General features: G+C 41.4%; 1 protein-coding gene across 1 annotated transcript in view; it reads right to left on the bottom strand.

Moving 5' to 3' along the window:
* The window catches only part of CSMD1 (CUB and Sushi multiple domains 1), a 1,117,781-nt gene extending 1,097,246 nt beyond the window's left edge, over window positions 1–20,535 (bottom strand). The window contains exon 1 of the mRNA XM_039568608.1: window positions 20,216–20,535. Coding sequence (XP_039424542.1) covers window positions 20,216–20,282 — 67 coding nt within the window. The 5' untranslated portion in view covers window positions 20,283–20,535. The remainder of the gene's footprint in view (window positions 1–20,215) is intronic.
* Between the last annotated feature and the right edge of the window lie 366 nt (window positions 20,536–20,901).

Below are 20,901 nucleotides of genomic sequence, written 5' to 3'. Positions count from 1 at the left end.
TTTGGAAGTTAGGCACCAGGGCTCCTAGTGCTGTAGCAGCAAAGTCCCTTTTTGGTTATAGCCCTAGCCGTAAGAGTGAACGCAAGATTAAATATATGAACTTAAATGCTCTGAGTCGTATGGCAAAGACACTTTCCATAACTAGGGGGAAACACTGATCTTCTGAGAACAATTTTACTTCCTAGAAGACCTCAGAGCATAAGAAAGCCATAATTAATGGAGAACATTTTAATCAAAAAATAACCATTTCAGTCAAATTTTGTTAATTTTGTTTTCCTCATTTTTCTCACATAAAACCAAATGTCTACTGAACTTATTTACATATATATTACTTAATTATTTTCCCTCAAATATTAGTATGTACTTTTTGCTCTGAAACTCTGAAGTTTGGAAGGAATAGAAAGATTCCTTAAGAATTTAATCTAATTTTTATTAAATTTAAGTAGGGGTCTGTGAAATCAGTTACTAAGGTTAATCCCTGAATAAATGCAGAATAAGAATTTTCTATTTCTAAGGTTATATATATGTATGAAAAGGTAATCACCTAGGTTTTCTACCTCATATTAAGCAAAACCCGTATACCTAAAAAGAATAATGTAGCTCATTATATAAACTATTGACTTGGGGCTCAAAATACGAACCCTAGATCAAAATTTAGACACGTACCTCCTTTGGATAAATTATTGTGTTCTTCGTGTCTTTTTTTCCTCTTGTGTCTATAGTCAAGCCTTTTTATTATAAGCTCCTTGGCACAGGAAGGTTCTCTCTCCCATTAGTATGCCTAAGACAATAGTACCTTAATTTTGACTAGAATGCCTGGGTCCTACTATAATGAAAACATCATATATTCTCTTGGTTTACAGTAAAAAGCCCTGAGGTTCTGTAACATTCTTCGCAGTTACTGGGACCTTATATCCTTTGTTTCCCAATGAATCCCAACATGAAAATGTTTTCTTTGCCTCTTGATGTTTTAAAATGATTTCCTCTGGGCTGATGACTTCAGTTTACTTCCGTAATAATTCCCAATTTGTTTCCCTGCTTAGTATATTGGATGACTATTTTATTTAGTGAGTATTTGGTACTATGGTTTTGTGTTTCTATATTATTTTTTCTGCATTTTCCTAGGAAAATTTGGGGGGGGGGGGGGAGGTGGGGGGGGGGATGTTGCTAAACAAGTTATGCAGAGGATATAACACCTTTTGAACATGAGCATATTGCTCGGCACATCTTGCTATGCTTTAGGATTCACCATAAGCTACAAATTCTCCCCCCTGCCTATTTACATTCAGACATCTATAATCATGAATAACAGAAGGTCCAACACTGCCTTCTCAGAAACTATCCAGATTGTCACTTTGTGGCCTAGTTAAGCTAGTTTTCCATCCCCCAGTTTCTTTTCTTTCATGATGATTTCTCTTAGACATTAATCTCAGATGTGGTACCTTGTCAAAGCCTACAAGTAGACTACATCTATTGAATTTCCCTTATCTACAGTGGCAGTAATATCTTCAAAGAACTCTATCAGGTTAGTTAAGCATGACCTCCCTTGACTGAATCTATGCTGGTTATCCTTAATCAAACTGATTTTCAAGCTGTTCTTTCACACTTCCTTATGGTAGTTTAATTTTCCCCACAACCCTTGTTAATTTCACTGATGTACAGTTTCTTGAACTGTCTTTAATTGTTTTTGAAAAATTACTTCCTTTTTTTCAATCTGAAAAAAAACATTCCTAGATAGATCAGTTTAAATTGTTTCAGTAAATAGTCTTCTCTCCCTCTGGGTTTCTTATAGATGTTTAAAGGCTGATTTTCAAAACTGGTTTTGATGAAAAAAGTCCCGAATAAAATCATGCCTTTTTTGTTGTGGTGTGTTTTGATTTTTTTTTTTTTTGGTGGCCATTTGTATGTGCTGTTTTACTACATGTAGTAAAATAGAACAAACTCTTGTTGTCAGTATAGAGTGGTAAAATTAAAAATATTTTGGTCACATTAAATTTATGGTGGTGGAGAAGAACTTTCCAGGGTGCCCTACTCATTAGCACAGCAAATAGCTATCAAAAGCTTTTCTAAATGCATGCTTCTGTTTACAAGGAGCCAAAATGCAATGTGTCATCCTGAGGGAAATGGACTTGGTGATAAATTTACACATCTGTGACCTCCAGTCTCAATTACATGACTCCTTGTGTCTTGAGGTAAAAATCCATGTAATGTTGCATTTGATAAGCGAGGCAATACACTGCCAGCACATCACTCCAGTGTTTCAGAAATCCCTGGTGGAAGTTCAAGGTCATGGACTTGAGCTGCTGAACTTCAGTGGGCTAAGGTGAGGTATTCCAGACGTGGCATCATGCCATGTGGCAGGAACTTGCTGTGACTGCTGCACTTATAAACAAAGGGAAAGTTTTTTGCATTATTAGAAAAACGGTCAAAACTTGGAGAATAGTGAATGGTAATTATGATACTACCTCTACAAGAGATTCAAATCACTCAATTCTGTCTCTCTCTCTCTGAGAAACATGTGCATACATGTATTTATACTATATTCATTACCATGGTAACTGGGCACTGTAAGACTAATGCATGTAAATTTCAAAGGGGAGTGTTATATCTAGACCTAAATTTTTTCATCTCTCAAATATCAACGATGATTCCAGCACAGATGTGGCAGATATAAATTAAATGGCATTGCAAATGTTTTACTAGAAAAACAAAATATTTTACCTAGGTTTTAAATAAATGTGAACCATAGGACAAATTAATCAATCTTCATGATAGTAGCTTACCTCTCTTTATAAGACTGTAGATTTATGTGATGGGCATAACATGGTGATTGTTAAGTCCCTAGTGATAAAAGCTATTGATTTATGATTTCCAGAAATTAGCTAAAAATAGGTTTTGCAGCACTTATAGGTGCTTACCGGAAAATGAAGCTCAAAGCAGTATTCCAAGTTGACTGCTTGCAATTCCACTTCTCATAGAATAATTGAATATTCACTGAGCAAGACAGAAGCCCATTCAGAAATATGACTCTGATGTGGTGATGAATGCCCTTCATGTAAGAGGGGACCAGTAGGTGTTCAGTTCCTGTTCCAGCAGCTTTTTTAATACTTAATATTGATTTCCTTCAAGCAAGGTTTTGAACCCAAATCTTCTACCTCCAAAGGAAATTTTAACTGGAAACCTTCATGGCACCAACAAAGGAGGGCCTACGGCAGTCACAGTATATGCCAGGGAAAAAAAAAAGAGGATGAGACAGGCTTTAACTTTCTAAGGGAAGAGGTAGGTGAATGTAGATTTTTCACAATGTAGATAAGCACTCCAACTGTTAAATTAGTCTCTCTACTGTGGGAAAATAAGAAGGCACCACTTCCACCCCCAGAAGTATCTTTTATAAGGCCAAAGTTGGCAGGTGCACTTAAAAACAGCCAAGCAGTTTTATTCCTATGGAAGACCATCTATATTGACAATGACAATGACTATTCAATAACAGTCCCATACAAACTGACATGGTATGCAACCATTCTAAGTATGCCAAGAAATGTCATTTTAGGCTCAAAGGATATTTTCTAATGAAAAATAGCCTGTGTAAATTTGTCTGGTTTTGGGGTTAAAGCAGCTGTTGAGTGGTAGTTCCACAAAATCTAATTTACTAGATGTAAGTATCGTCACAATAAAAGGAAAACCTGATGCCTAAATTCTTCTGTATATTTATTTATCACAGAGTGTCCTCAACATCCATGAAATAAATTAGGAACTCAAGAGTTCAACACATCTCAGATCTAGCTCTTGAATTTATACATTCCATTATACTGTATTAGAATAATAAACAGGTTTTAATTTTCTGAAATTTTCAGGTACATACACTGTGTGCACTAACCTGTGTTCTTGTCTCTTCTCAAAAGATAAGCAATAGTTTTGTTTGCACAGGACAAGAGTGATTATTGCCTTCCTTTCCTAAATAGATTCTATAAGAAATATTCAGAAATTTATCCTGTATGGAAAAATAAACAGAGCCTTTCACAATGAAGGAGAAAAACAGTTATGGAAGACTTGCTAACATTAAAGACAGTCTGGTTTCTTCTATCTCACACTTTCTTGTTCACAGTGGTCAGCTATGCTCTTTCTGAGTATTTATTTGCATCACTTTGTTTTGTTTTTATGATGCTGATAGGTTTTTCTACTGACAGTCCTGAGAGGAAGAGGTAGAACAAAAGGGAAAGCATCTATAGCCATCTTAAATGCATGTAGGAAGGCTTCTGTCTTAGGCAACAAGAGACAATTATTTTTCACAGTGACAGGTTTTTTAACATGAAACTGCAACAAGAAACCTATGGATTTGAGCTCACAGGATATCTTGCATGTTTTAAGTGTTAAGTATCTATCTAGGGGCAGAATTTTCAGTGGTTTATGTGCGGGTCTTTTTCCACAGTTTCTTTTAGGTCTGGGTCTTGAGAGAGGGGAAATTGATTGATTTATAAGGATGAAGTGGTTTCAGCGCTCCAGTGTAATGGACCTCTTCTTAAACCTTTTCCACCAGAAATTCTTGCAGCGTTTCCCTAATCTTCATAGAAACCCAATCCTTCACCAGATCCCATCATTCAAGTTTGTCACACCAGTTTTCCCCCACCAGTTTTCACCATGCTTTTTCCTTATTGTCCCAGGAAAGAGAACACCATCAAGATACAACTTGTGACAAGTGGAACCCTGGACCACAGAGGGGCACAGAGCATATGTGGAAAATGAAGCTACTATTTAGTTCACCTTATATTATCCTTGAGGCACTAACACACTCCATGGAGGTCAACATCAGTGGGAGAGGTGCTTAGATTCCTAAGCACCGGGTTTGATGTATTCATTTCCCACCAGGACCTAATTTTCCAAGCGTTTTCTCTGTTGTCCCTCCAGAAATCTCTCATAGGCCAAAATGTTGAACATCACTGTTATCCAGATGGTCACCAGGTAAAATCTTTACTATTTATTGGAAAGAAATCAATAAAATATCATTATGAGAATAAAAACTAGGTAATAGGATTGGGGGATAAAGGGAGGTGTCTGTTCGTAACGAAATACAGACTATTATTCTTTTAAGTGCATCAGCAGCACTGACTACAATATCATAATCATTAAAAATTATGAGAAATGCACTTGGGAATCATACATTAGTATTGATTGAAGTTAGGTACTCTAAATATCCATATGAATTTTTTACATTTGCATGGGGAAAGTATGAAATTTACAGATTCACATAAGTCCTTCCTATTCATCAGATGCAAAGTTCTGTGCTGGGTGAAGTATTTCTGAAGAGCCGGAAGCGCTCAGTGAAACGAGCAGGTAGAAGCTTCAAAACAAGAAAAATGCAGTGCTTTTCCACACAGCAGGAGTTAAATTGTGAAACAGATTGTCAGAAAATAGTGTGGTAGTCTGAATTATGAATAGGTTCAAGAAGAGATTCATTAAGGTTAAATTTGTTGATGGATGTTGAACATAGATGCAACCTCTGGCTAAGAGTTCTCTAAACTGGCCAGAGGCTGCTAAAATATAAGCCTGTCTATATCTTGCTTCCTGCAATTTTTTTCTCTATGCATTTGCTAATGGCCATTGTCAGAGAGAGGTTATTTTGGTCTGATTTGATGTGACAATTTTTGCATTTTTAAATATGTGAAGACATAAACTTAACCAAATTCATAGGACGTGCACAAAATCTGGGCACAGTTTATGTCCCTGACTTAATTTTTCAGGTTTTAAGGAGTGCCCTGTGCCCACCTTCAGCCTTTGTGCTGGTTGCCCCCAGTGCAGAAGTCACCACAGATTAGACTCTGGGCATTTTCTTCCTTGAGAATGTTAAACAGCCACGTTGGGGAATAATAAGGTATCTTTTACTCCTTCAGGAGAAGAGGAAATAATAGAGTGGCTGGAACAAGATAAGCTCTGCAAAACGAAAATTTTAAAGAAAGAGTGAGGGAAGAAGAAAGAGAAATAGTGCTTAATTATGCAAATCTGATGGTGCCAGCCCTGCCAGTCCTACAAGATAAAAGCCATGGTTTTCAGCATATCTGCACAAAGCCTGTATCAGCCTAGCACCTGAACTGCCATGCTCATGAGGGCACCAGTCGCTCTTTGAGACCACATCAGACCTTCACAGCAGTGGCACCAGAACTTCCACTGAGATCAACTGCCAGCAGATGCTTCAAGTTTTGAGGTATACTACCAGTTCTGCTTAGTAGGACTACATCAGTATTCCTGTGTTACTGGTGGCAAAAAGGGAAGCTGATTATGCACTGTTCTCCAGTAAAACAAATGCAAGCAATGGAAATCAGAAAAAAATCCTGAATTATGATTGATGGTTATGAGGGAACTAATTTGGGCTATGTCCTCTGTAAAACATAGGGCAGCATGAAACTCCTATGGCCTAAGTTTCAGAAGATAAGGGTTTTTGTTTAATTCTTGTCATGGGAGAAATAACATTTCCCAGACTTGAGTTTCTTGTCACAATGTTGTCCACCTTGTCCATTTCATCTTCTCTATGTTCATATAATCGTTTTTATCATGGGTCCCTACACTCTGGGATATACCATAAAGCAAATTAATAAATCACACCACACCTATGTCACTGCCTAACAGACTTTAAGAATAAATGCAATCATAGACAAAATATCCTAGAAAAAAAATTGAGTGGAAGACAGCAAATGGCAAGAGTAGGGATTGATTTAAAAAAGTAAAATAGTCCTGACTGAAACCCCCTTTAAATGCTGTCACATTTTTTCATATGTAGCTTCTTTTTTGAGATAGCTTATCTTCTTCAGTGGCACTACTGAAGAATGTGTCAATGAAATATAAGAATGATTTCCATCAGCTGTCTATGCTGAATGCTCATCTTTCACCTGACACAGTCTGTCACCGCAATGGCTCATTTTTTTACACTGGGCAGTGCGTTATCCTTCTAGAATCAAAGAGTAGGGGTTTTTTTTAATTGAGTTTTTACCCCCAGGGGACCTGATTCTCATGCACATTTGGGACAATACCTAAGACAACAGTAGCGTAACTGAGTGGATCTGAGCAGCAAAGTGCTGTTGAGACAGTACAAAAATGCTTCTGATTTACCTGTACCTGCAAGTACCAGTGTTGTGTGACTGCACCAGGTTGGCCCTGGCTGGATGGAGCTTTCCACCAAAGCTGCTCTATCTCTTCCCTCCTCATTTGGACACAGGAGAGAAAATGTAATGAAAGGTTCATGGATCGAGATAAGGACATGGAGAGATCACTCACCAGTTACTGTCATAGGCAAAAGAGACTCCACTCAGGGAAATGAGTTTAATTTATTAACAATCAAATCAGAGTAGGATAATGAAAAATAAACCGAAGTCTTAAAATACCTTCCCCCAACCCCTCCCTTCTCCCAGGGCTCAAATTCATCTCTGGTATTTTCTCTACATCCTCCCCCTAATGGTGCAGGGGAACAGAGAATGGGGATTACAGTAAGTTCACCACAGATTTGTCTTAGCTGTTCCTTCCTCCTCAGGAGGAGGACTCACACTCTTCCCCTGTTCCACCACGTGATCTCTCCACAGGAGACAGTCCTCCATGAAATTCTCCAATATTAGTCCTTCCCATGAGCTGCACTTCTTGACAAACAGCTCCAGCATGGGTCCCTTCCATGGGGTGCAGTCCTTAAGGAACAAGCTGCTCCATCATGGGTCCCCTGTGGGATCAAAAGTCCTGCCAGCAAACCTGCTTCAATGTGGGCTACTCTTTCCATGGATCCACAGGTTCTTCCAGGAACCTGCTCGAGTGTGGTCTTCCAACAGGGTCACAGCCTCCTTCAGGCATCCACCTGCTCTGGCGGGGGTCTCCTGCATGCTCCCCCATGTACCTCCATGGGCTGCAGGGGCACAGATGCTTCACCATGGTCTGCACCGCTTACTGCAGGGGAATCTGCGGCACCCGGAGCACTTCCTACCCTTCCTTCTTCACTGACTTTGGTGCCTGCAGTTGTTCCTCTCCCACATTCGCACTGCTCTCTCCCAGCTGTAGTTGCACAGGTTATTTCTCTCTTCTTAACTATGCTCTCTCAGAGGCTCTACCCCTGTTACTGGTGGGCTTGACTTTGGCCAGCAGTGGGTCTGTTTTGGAACCAGCTAGCACTGGCTCTATTAGGAGAAGCTTCTAGAAGCTTCTCACAGAAGCCACCCTGTAGTATCCCAGCTACCAAAACCTGGCCACACAAAACCTATACAGTGACAAAGCACATTCAAAATATTTATACTAATACATCCATCCTGCAAAGATGGTCTGCAGAATGATGCACAATATCAAAAGAAGTTTAGTACCTATTCTACAGTGGTAAAACTGGGTAGATACTTTTTTTTTCCACCAGAGCCTGCCCAACCCTTACAAATAGCCTGTTTCTTAAATAGAATAATGGAGCCACAAGAAACCATATTTAGTCGCTGTCAATGGGGGATAAATGTAAAAATGATGAATACTCAGAGAGGAAATATAAGTGGAAGGTCCAATTGATTGTTTTTAGTTCTGGCCATGGACAACAGCCTCCATTATGCAGTATAGACAGTAGTGTTTGAGTCGGCTTCACTCCAAATTCTGATTTTTGTTTGCTTTGTAATCACAATTGCTTTGTTCCAGGCTACATCAGATCCAGGTTGGTTTTTTGTTTCTTTGAGGTTTTTTTGTTTGGTTTGGTTTTTTTTTTTTTCTGTTTTGGTTGTTGTTTTAATATACAGAATTACTTAAGTACAGCAGTTTTAAAGAAAAATTTCAACTTCCCCTGACAAATTCTTCTTCCTAAAACAATTACACAACACAAATAGGTTTGGAAACTTTGCTTAATTCAGATACTACCTGGGAGATAACAGTAGTAAATGCTTAATACTGTTGACTATTTGTTCCCTTTACAGCCCTATATTGCATTCAGATTATGAAGATTCTCCAGTGTAAAAGTAAGTACAGCACAAATTTCTTTATGTTCAAAAGTGCTGAGATCTGTAATTTTCTCTTATGGCAGTGGGAACTGCAGGTATTTGGCACTACAATCTAGGCTCTTGACTGCAAACTTCTGCCTTCTTCCCAGCATCCTTAAACTTAACACTAAAGCTTGTTCTGCAGGTAAAATGAGCTCAGGCATTTTTTATTGTTCAGTATGCCCCTGTTCTATTATTCAACAAATGGATCTTCTCTTCCATCAAATATTTTTGAAAAAGATGGTTGTTTCTCCTTCTGAATGCCTAGCACCTGATGTATTATAAGTACTCAATCCACAAGCCTGTTTCTTTACCAAATATTCCTATAAGTATCATTTTTCCTAACACTGTGGATACACCGAGATGCATTACCAGTAAAGTGGACTTACAAAGTCAGTAAGGAATTTCTGTCAGTAAGATGGAAATAAAAATCTCTACAAAACATGAAATCTTGAGAACCCATCCTATAGTCCTTATCCAGTCAGCTCCCATTCTGAAGGCAAGAGGACAGAAAGGCTTGAGAAAAACAACCATGCTTCCAGATGTTGAAATTACTGTGGTTCAAACTAGCATGCAAATAAAATAGTTTAAAGGAGATGCATGAGGTGAACTGACAGAAGACTCCAGCTCAGTCACCTTATCCCATATATAGAAAGGATAGATCTGCATTTACCTTTTCTAGCAACAGGAACTCAGATTTATGGATGCAACAAGAATAAACACTAATAAAAAAATCAATTAGGTGTCTCTGTTTAAAGAGGACTAATAATTTGAGTATATATGACAAAAAAGGAAAACAGAATTCACTTTGACAAAACAACTTCTCAATTTTCCTTCTAATGTGATATGACTCATCTCAAATCTATTACAAAGCAGTAAACAAACTACACCAACACAGTGGCCATCATCTGCCAGGAACATTTTAAAAAGAAAATCATTACTGAGCTACTTTTCTTGTCTTCTATACAGAGAAGTGTATTTTCCCAGGAGAAACAGCATTTCACATTATCTTCTTTTTGTTTACCATGTTTTCATGAGCGTTAACAACAACCTAAGAAATACCTCATTAAGCCAGTAATTTATTTCTTAGGAATTGAATTAAATTAAATTAGTTTGGACTAGTTTTAGTTCTTTTTCAAAACAGTCTATTTCAATTTAAACAAATAACAAGAGGGAAGTTCAGTTTGATTACTAATAACAATGTTCTGGGGACTTATCTTGGATAGTAATTTCTAAATGCTAAAAATATGTGGACAACAGCCTTTTGATTTTATTTCTCATTCATTGAACTAATGTTATAATTGTAACTGTAACAAAAATAAAATGTTTAGTCCATCTTTGTTCTATAATCCTTCTGTAATCTAATTACCTCAAAATAATTGCAAGATAAAATACTGTCATGAGGATCAAAAAGACATCTATAATTTGGCCTCTCCTTATTCATTATCCATTTCATTTTTATAACTATTTATTATTATCATATAGTTAATAAACAAAATCTAAGTCTCTTGATAATCCATCTGAAGTCAGTTCACTGCAGATGTAAATCATTGGAGAGCCACAGAGAATGTTACATGATGTTACATTTTTTGCAATAGTTCTTGTTTGTAGATCTTACAATCTTTTGGGTCAGGCCCCTACTGTGTTAAATGATACTAAATTGAAAAAAGAGAGCAACTTCAATTTCCAAAATATCCCCAGATTCATTGCTTTAAAGAAATTACTTCGAAGCTTCTCAGGAGTTGACAAGAAAAATCTAAATTGTCATGGCAACGTGGGTTGAAGAAATCCTTCTTTGCTGTTTGCATAGATCATCTCCATGCTATCAGCCTGTTTACTAAATGTTGCTAAAGAAAGCAATTAAAGGTTAATCTTTCCTCAGAACCAAATAAATTATATAACTGGTGACAGCCAGTGGAGTGAGATACATTTCAGATAGGTCAAAAAAATTTGAGGCATCATTTATCTTCAAGCAAACGACACCAAGTTGCAGTGCAGTCTACATGCTGGGGAGAAGCAACAACATCCAGCCAGGACAGGCTTGGGAGGTGGACCTGTGCAAACCTCATGAAATTTAACAAGATCAGTTTTAAGGTTCTGCAACAGCAGTTGGTGCAATCCCAAGCACAAACAGAGGTTGTAAAGAGAATGGATTGAGAGCAGCCCAGAGAAGAAGCACATGAGGGTGTTGGTGGATGAAAAGTTCAATGTGACACAGCAATGTGCTCTTGCAGCCCAGAAAGTCAAACATATCCTGAGCTGCACTAAAAGAAATGGGACCAACAGGTCGAGGGAGGTGGTTCTGCCCCTCTACTCCCTCTCATGACACCCCTCCTGGAGTCCAGCTCTGGGCCCCTGAACCTGTAAGAATATAGACCTGTTGGAGCAAGTCCAGAGGAGGCCATGAAGATGATCAGAGGGCTGGAGTACCTCTCCCATGGAGACAGGCTGAGAGAGTTGGGGCTGTTCTGCGTGAAGAGGAAAACTCTCCAGGAGACCTTAGAGCACCTTCCAGTACTTAAAGAGGGTCTGCAAGTAAGAGAGTGAGGGACTTTTCACGAGAACATATAGTGACAGGACAAGGGGGAAAGGCTTCAAACTGAACAACAGTAGGTTTAGATTAGACATTAAGATGAAATTCTTGACTGTGAGGATGGTGAGGCACTGGAACAGGTTGCCCTGAGAAGCTGTGGATGTTCCATCCCTGAAACTGTTCAAGGTGAGGTTGGTTGGGGTTTATAGCAACATGATCTATTGGAAGGTGCCCCTGCCCACAGCAGGGGGATTAGAATGAGGTGATCTTTAAGGTCCTTTCCAACCCAAATAATTCTCTGATTCTATACAGCATTTCTGTGGTTAATTTTGTAACTAAGAGTTTGAATTTTTTTAATGGTATTAGATTTATTCTAGCATCCTCGTTTCAATGCAAGTTCTCTATGTGATATGTGGCCATAAAAAAGGTGAGATACAAAGTCTTTTAAGGTTAATGAGACTTTTTAAATTCCATTAGTTCCCCTTTGGATCAGTTAGGACCTTTGTATCAGGTCCTAACTGGTCAAAATCTGTTATAAAGCAATCCAAACTACTTCACTGACTAGAGTCTATGTCCAACATACCTAGTTCAGCATAGCAGAATGCTTTTTTTTTCCTACAACTAGCAGATTTTTCAAGTTAACTACCTTATGTACCAGGAAAAAAGAATGGAAAATTTCTGTATTTTCATTTATGTTAATTAAATTTCGCGATAAAGCCTCCCCTATACAGGTTTCACAGGAAAGCTAGACAGAAATATTTGAGTACAGCTAATGATCAAAATGCTACTCCTGCTGCCACTGTTGACTTCATAAAATCTATTAACACTACATTCTTCAGTGTTAGAGCCACTGCAAACAATGGGTCAAAATGTCTGCTGGGGATATTTACGTGCTAAGATATCAATTTAATTTCTCAAGAGAGATATCTACAAATGCAGAGGATCACTGATTGTGATATTAGCAGTTGTTTGATTGAACTGAGGTTCTGAAAGTGAATTATAAAATGTTTCCCCCTCCCCCTCAAAAAAATGCTTGCTATGACTCAATCTACGTATTATAAGAAACATCAGCAGGATACCAATAGAGAATCTGGCTGCTGGGGCAAAGCTAAAATAGTGTACTTAGTCACTTGAATGCAGTCAGCTTCTGCATTGATATCCCACAAACATTAGTGAGAACAGTGTGATTTGTCATGACCATTTGTTTCCCAGCCAGAAGCATCCAAAATTAGTCTAAAAATAAGTTAAATTTTGCGCTTTTTTTTTATCAAAGCGGCTTTTTCAGAAATTTCACGGTGTAAACATCATTCTTTCTTTCCTTTTTTTCTTGCCTTCACAGTCACCTGCATTTTTTTGCTAGGTTCAGGGCAAGGCAGGTTCTGCAAGCTCATGTATATTTCTGCAATATCTAGCCACTTGCTTCCCAACATCAGCTATTTCTTGACAAAGTGACCTCCCTGTTCCTTGCAGCTCCATCTGTGTTGTGCAGCAGCAGCGTGATATGGGTCCCAAGTTACATGGTGTGTGTTATATGCACTTCAGGCTGAACCCCGAGGCACTCATACAAGGCAAGCTCAAGCACAATGCCCAAAGCCAAGCCTAGGATCTCAGCCTGTATTCTGGATACACTCTGCAAAGCAAGCCAAGCTAACCCATCCATTTTAGCAGCAGGCATTGCAAGCACAATGAGGAAGCTTTAAAATCCAAGCCACAGCTGGGCCAGTATTTAAAAAAGAAAATAACCTGGTTATTTTCCCCAATGTGTTTAGGCCCGTCCTTGAACCCAACTTTCAAGTAGAGACCAAGGCTGGCTACATTTTTGTTCCCAGTGCACTGTAAATTGCTTGTGCTTCAGCACCAGTGTAAGCAAAATAGAAGTTTGAATATTTGTGTTCTTTTTAGAGTTTATATGTGAACAAAATATGGCAAGTAATAAAGGTCAAAGGAAGTAAACAATGATTTATGCAATATTGTATCATGGCTATATTTGATCTGCAAACCATAGGATGGGTGAGGGAAAGATATCCCTAGACCCCGATTTCCTCTGTGACCTCTGTCAAAGGTTTGCTGCAAACTTTAGAATTATAAGAACATTTCAATAAAAACCCTCAAACATAGGTTTAGAAATGGTTCTCTAGCAAAAAAAAAAAAAAAAAACAAAACAAGGAAAATTATCGGACAAGAAAGAAAAAATAAAAAAAAAAGAAAAACTTAATGTTTGGCAGAATTGCATGAAAGAAACATTGCCTTGCAATTGAATACAAGATATGAAGCAAGTACTGCAAAATGTAATTTTTAAATGCTGACCATATTTCATGCAAATTTTCAAAACAAACACCGCATAAAAAGTTGTATTCATTATTATTTATTCAGGTCTGTGTCAGCTGCAATGCTGCAAATGTTTCTGTTGGAAAGCCACTGTACAACAAAGACATGAATACAGAACATGATTCTGTACTTCAGTATCCATAAGATACTGTAAGACAGACATAAAACATGAAGAGACTAAAATGATACTAGGTTTTTCTGTGTATTGTTCTTCATAATGTCTTTAAAGGAAAAAGCAGAGAAAAAAATGAAGGTAGAAGTCAGTTGCTCAGAGATACCAAAGACACTGTTTAAAAACAAATTGCTTCCACATATACGTAAATACATTAATATTATCAAGGTTGGTTGCTGTGATTCACCTAGTTTTCCCTTTTAAAGTCATTCATGGATGAAAACATTGTCAGAACTTCTCATCCACAAGAGCTCAAATTAAACAGGGTCTGACTCCACTATTCAGCTGCAATATCTACTTTGCCTGGATTATTTGGAGTAGCAATCTGTTCAAAAGGAGCCAATTGAGCTATTTCTGAAATCAGTACAAATTTCAGTTTCCAATGCAGCAGAATCAGGCTCTCACAACTGCCTGAAGTTACCTTTCACTTGACAGGGATGAGACAAGAAATTTACTTGAAAGAAGTCAAATCACTATTTCAGAACATGCATGAATTTATCATTAAAATGCATAATGAAATAATTAAAAAGCTGTAAGAAACTGTGATTAATTTTTATGATGGAAATTAAAGTATTATTATAATTGCTAGAAATTGTGATTTTTTTTCCTTATTTTTTGTGGAAAGCAAATCATTGATGATATTCGGATTAATCAAGAATTCTGGTTAATCATCAGCAATGTAAGAGTGATTAAATCTTGCTTTGTCCTTTAACTGAATGTGCCCTCCAGGTAAAAATGGCAAGAAACTACCATCACTTTCTTTTCTTTTTTTTTTTCTATATTGAAAAAAATTATTGTCTCTGAGAAAGTAAGACATTTTGTTAGAAATAAGAGGCATTATTCCTCTTGAAAGAGTTTCCAGTGCATGCATGCCTCCATTTACCATTCAATTACTAAATGCAGACAACTGATATATGTTGCCTTTGGGTGTCAATATAACACTAACAATAATCCAAGTAATTTGTGTAAGTAGTTATTCCTCTGAGAAATGAGAAATACAGTGTAGATTTTCTTAAATGCAATAGAAATGTCATATAGTGAAGTCTTTCACCCAGCCAGAACAAAGATGTGTCAGGACAAAGAAAGATCTCACAGCTTTCCTCAGGCATTAATGCCATTTTTTCCCTATTTCAAAAGTTAGTGGTTGATAAAAATCGTTTAAGGGAAATTAAAGCTGACGTAGAAAAGTAAAACTTCTAAGTAAAAGAAAGTGATTCATACACTTAAGGAGAATTTCCATATGATTCCTACTCTTTGCTCACTGCAAAAATTGGAAGAACATCCAATTTATCTCAGTCTAATATGGCTAGTTTTGCAGCCATATGGAGAACCAGAGGCCAGATTCTTATCCTATGACCCTGACTTGAATCCAGTTGTACTTGAGTTTTATTAGAGATCACATCTCACACTTACGCCACTGCTTCGGTGGATTGTACAGTTAAACCAGCAACTCCCCTTTCCACACTGCTTCCCCTGCTGGCTACAGGCAGCCCAGCACGATGCTGCAGTGCCTGTGCTCACACAAAAAGCTGCTTGCCAGCAGAATAATGTCATCATGGCCAAAGAGAAACACAATGGCTCAATACAGATTTGAGCAAGATGAAATTACATCTTATCTTTAAATCCACTGGAGGTTTTATACAGTCACACTATCAAGCAGTTACTTCTCCAAGGAAAAGTTATAAGAGGGAATTTAATGTGATGGTGTACGGATTACATCTTGAAAAAGTTGAAAAGAGTGGTCCCTGAGGCTTTTTAGCCTTTCTATAGAGCATGGTAAATCTTGAATGCATAGCTCAAAATATTTACAGTTTCAGATTGTTCCTAATTTGTTTGGACAAGAATTTTTATGAGTGTAAATGCTATTGAGGCCTAAGTGCCATAGATGTCTTTTTCAAAACTTGTGTATATCAATACATATGTAATACTAATACCACACCATGAGTAAAAATAAGATGAAGTGCTTGTACAGACAAAGCAGTCTGCAGGGGGAAAAATGACAACTGCCCCTCCCAAACAAAAAAACACCATTGTCTGATCAAAGTCATACATGTCTGTATAAAGGGACATGCAAGTGAGAGTCAGTAGAATAGACAGATTTGCAGTACAGACAATTTGCAGAATGGTTCTTATCTATACAAATCAGAGATGGTGCTGAAGTGCCGTCACAGATTTCAATACATCCGGAAGTTCCATGTGTGCTCATGCTTTCACGTGCCTGTAGACCATCTCCAGCTCCTCACACCACTATCCTGTTCCACACATACACACCGTAGAAACTGATAAACCTTTACTGGCTGACAGTGGGAATTCAAACCTCAACCATGGGCTCAAGAGTCTAAAATGAGTGTTTGGGGAATCTTTGTTTAATTGATATGCTCTCCACTAAATTATATTCAAGCTGACCAATTTTCCTATTCCTATACAAAGTTAAGGACTATACATATCACGATGAAAAAAAATGGGCCAGATACAGATCTTACCAAAAAGTAAGTGCATTTTTACTTTAAAATATTATGTGGTCAGAGCTGGATATTCTCTGCTATGACTTTTTATGGCAAATTTCTCATTGGGCTGGGGGATGGAGAATGCATCCATCAAATACTTGGTTTTGCAGTTGGGTATTCAATACCTTGCTCTGATGTTCTTTTAAAAATTCCTTTTTTTCAGCTCATTTTCCCCAGAACTGCTTTAGTCTTCTCTGGAAGAGAATGGAGCCTCTCTAGAGAGACCAGCCTTACAGTTTGAACAGCACTGCTTTGGAGAAAAAAAAAAATACTTTAAAAGAGACAAACACTCTCAGCCCAACAGGAGTAGGCCTTAAACAGAGTGGTAACTTTGTGTGATGTAGTTATAGCAATTATTTTGACAAAGTGATAGCAGCAAACAGAAGGTACATAAAACGTTTTGAGGTTTATTTATTTATTTTCATAAACAAAATCCTGAGCTGTAGATATGAGAGTCCTTTCACTGTCTGTATCTAATTTAAGAACAGAAATGTTTTCCCTTTGCTATTTCCATTAATCTGAATGATACCTCTGTGCATAAGCCCACTTATGTACATTTTGTTTGAGGTAATTAGGTAGCAATGAAGGTGCTGTATTTGGTTATCTAAACACATCCAGGAAATTACCTTGAAAACATGTACTGGAACAATTGTAAGTATTAAGCAGTATGTATTTCCACTGAATGTAGGTTCTACTGAATGTAGGTTGTCCACGGACCTTAGGTCACAGCACAAACATATTTTACTCTCTTTTTTCTTGAATTTTAGTCTGAATTCAGTCTAAATCTACCATTCGTTCCATACCAGTATGAATTTTTACAGAAATTATACTGACGTGTTTTGTCTTTCAAGCAAATCAATATGGTTTTTTATGTTTGCTTTTGTTACAATATAACATATCAGAATTGGCAAATGGCTCTATAAACAAGCCCATCTTAACATGCATAGCTGAACACCATGCTGTCTGTCTTGTTGAAGCATAATTGCTATGATAGGGTAGCTTCTGGGAAAGCGGTTCCTTTAAATGACTCCATACTAATTTCCCTTGATGTTTAAAGCACAATGAACAGGGAAGAATTCCCCAAATGTTTTTCAAAACACTCAGCATCAATTAGACGAAATGAGTCCAAAGAAATGTATAGAACTGCACCTCAAGTCTACCACAGTGAATGACGATGAATGTTCATTTTCATCCTTCCTTGTTCCTTAAAAAAGTTACAGAAAATTGCACAGCAACAAAGGGTTTCCATTTCATGTCATAACGAGGAACGATGTGGAAAGCAGCCCACCTGTCATTTTACTGAAAGATATGGGAACGCCTGTGGCAACACCTCCAGAAATTCAGCACTTGTTTCTTTTTTCGCTCATAAAACCCCGAAACCAAACAAAACCCGGGTGAATTCCTTTTACAGTGACCAAATGATTTGATGGCAAGGGGCTGGTAAAACAGAGTTCTGAGAACCTAATAATTAAAATTGTTTTATGTGCTCCTGAAACCCTGGGTCTTTATGTTACTAAGGAAGGAGTTTTTTCACTCTCTGAAGTATAAACGTAATTTCAGCTTCAGGATTACATCTGACTAAATATAGATACCTGTGCTCAATTGCCTGGGAAGGTAAACGGGAAGGAATTATGTCAACTGTCCCCGATGGCTCCCCTTCAACCTGTTGTTTGACTTCAATATTAAGTCAGTCTTTAGCCTTTAAGTTGCTGGTTCTCATTAAGCAGGTATAATTACATTCTGCAGAGCAGCATCAGAGGCAATACCCAAACGTTCCTGGCAAAGCCTTTGTATGTAAGCAAAACACGTCGGATCGTCGCTGAATAACCATGATCCAGCCTCCAGCTTTTCGTATGTGCTGTCAGCCATGAAAAGAAAACACTTAAATGTCAAACGACATAACTGGCTACAGTGTATTTAACAAATGAGTCGCGGGTGTCGGCCCGCCCCGGGAGCGGCGCGGCCGTGGCAGCAGCTGCCCCTCGTCCCGCGGAAGCCGGGCCCCGAGTGCGGCTGCCGGAGCAGCTCCGCCACCGACCCGGAGCTCCCCGCCCGGCCGGGCCGTGCCCGGGGCAGCGCCGGGGCGCCCGGCACGTGTGCGGGCTGGGAGCAGCCGCCCAGCCCCGCGCGGGCGGGGACCGGGGGAAGGAGGCACCTGGGGGTGTGGGGGGTGGTGATGCTGGAAGTTTGGGTAGGGCGGGCACGCCAAGAAGCCCCCGCCCGCCCCGGGCTGCGTGTGCAGCCGGGCACAGCCCCATCTCCAGGAGCCGCGGATTCACAGCCCAGGAAAGCCGTGCGCCTTTCTCTCCCTTGCTCCCTTCCCACGGAGGCAGCCGGGTCTCGTTGCCCGGTGGACCGCGGCAGCGGCAGGATCCGGGCAGAGGAGGGATGCCATCGGGCTGGCGCGGAGCCGCAGCCGCTCTACCGGACCGGACAAAGCTCCTGCCCGGCTCCCGGCAACCCGGGCTGGCCCTCTGCCGCCTCTCCCCGCAGATCACGGCCGGAGGCTACCGGGGGGAAGGCACCCTGCCGTGCTGCCCAGGTGGGCGAGGGAACCCGGCCGTGGGCACCCGCAGGACGGGGAACACTCCAGCCTCGCCCGCCAACCCGGGCCGCGGTAGCCTTGTTCCCCCCGCCTCAGCCGCCCCCGCGCCGAAAAGAGCAGGGAGAAAAATAAAATGGTGGGAACGATGTAAAGCGCCTTGGAAGGGTTAAGGGAGACTCAGACAGTACAAACCGCAAGGGGAACCGTCATCCCGGAGGCAGGCAGAACAACCGGGAGCGAGGTGGGAGAAGACAGAGGCTGCATCGGGGACAGGTGCTCAGCTGCGAGCTGCTTCACTCCTTCCCTCTCTCTCTCTCTCTCCCTCTCTCTCACACAAACACAGAGACACAGACTCGCATCTCTCCCAGCATGAAAAAGCGCAGGGCTAATGAGAGGCGAAGTGAATAATGGGGAAGTTGTCTCCAGCGATGAGGCAAGTAATGGGGCTGAGGCCAGCACTGAAGTTGTGTAACCAAATTCTCCACCGTCACCCCCTCGTTTCTCCTCCCTCCCCCATTGATTTTAAGGAGAAATCCAGCTGAGATTGGGAGATTCTCCCCACCGCACACCCAGCAGAGAGGAGTCCTCTTCCCTCAGGCACGGGCAGGCAGCTGGCGGAGGTGTCCCCGGCGCCGCATCCCCGCCTCCGCGCAACTTGCGGGGAGCGGAGCCGGCTGAAGGCAGGCGGAGGCGGCTCTCCGCGACCACCCACTCCGCGCTCCCCCTCGAGCACGGCAAAAGCTGGGGAGGCGGGAGGAGGGGAGATCCAAACTTGCCAGCCCGGGGACTGTCCCTCACACGGCAGCGAGTGCCGTTCGTGCGTGCGCGGAGAGCGAAGTGTTCCCAAACTCCGGCGCTACCCAGGCGGCTGGATGCGCACGGTTCCGCTCGCGGCGTCGCAGCGGCTGCTGCCCAACTCCAGGGGGGCTGGTTTCTCCCGGGGGAAGTGACCGGCCGAGAGCCGAGCCCTCGGGGAACACCTATGGGAGGTGGGAGGCAGGGAGAAGGGACACCGGGCTCGAGGAGCCTGCTGTTTGCCGGCGCAGAAAAGAAGCGAGGGAGAGAGCTCAGCCGAGCGGCAGAGATTTAGCTGAGGGGTTATGAGTGCCGTAACCACAGCCTACACGAATGCAATGCAAGAAATCCGAATCTTACCCTGAGCTGCAGTGAGGAGCCCCGCGCAGAGAACCAGCAGAGACTTGAATTTCCTCCACGCAGTCATGTCTGCAGTTATTCCACACACACACACACTCTCACACAAAACCCCCGGCGGGTCTTCTCGGCTGCGACCGTGTCCTCCGAGCGGCAGCGGAGCTAAGGACAGCGCCAAACAACCGCCACAGGGCGAGGAGAGGCGGAGAGGAGCGGTCCGGGTCCCGAGCGCCGCGCAGCGCCCGGCGCCTCCTGCAGGACTGCGCGGGCGGCTCGCTCCGCTCTGCTCACAGACAGCATCAGTCCCGCGCCGCGGCGGGGCTGCGCCGCTCAGCGCCCGCGGAGCCCCGGTGCCGCCGGCCCGCCGCCCGCCCAGGGGAGGGGAGGGCGCGGAGGGAGGGAGGGGAGGCACGCCCGGGGCCGCGGGCAGCGCGGCATGCACGGCCGCCGGCGGGGAGAGCCGGGCAGTGGCGGCGTCGGCAGGAGAGGGATGCGGAGAGTGCGAGGAAGAGGAGGAGGAGAGGGAGGAGGAGGAGGAGGAGGAGGAGGAGGAGGAGGAGGAGGAGGAGGAGAAGGAGAGAAGACGGAGGGAGGGATCGCGGCGAGAGTAGCGCAGGCAGCGCAGCGGAGCGGCTGCCAGCCACACGAGCAGCCGCCGCCGCCGGACTCAGCCATCACTTCCCACGGAG

This window comes from Corvus cornix, chromosome 3 (assembly GCF_000738735.6).
Source record: "Corvus cornix cornix isolate S_Up_H32 chromosome 3, ASM73873v5, whole genome shotgun sequence".
Classification (NCBI taxonomy): Eukaryota; Metazoa; Chordata; class Aves; order Passeriformes; family Corvidae; genus Corvus; species Corvus cornix.
This window is presented reverse-complemented; position numbering and strand designations above follow the sequence as displayed.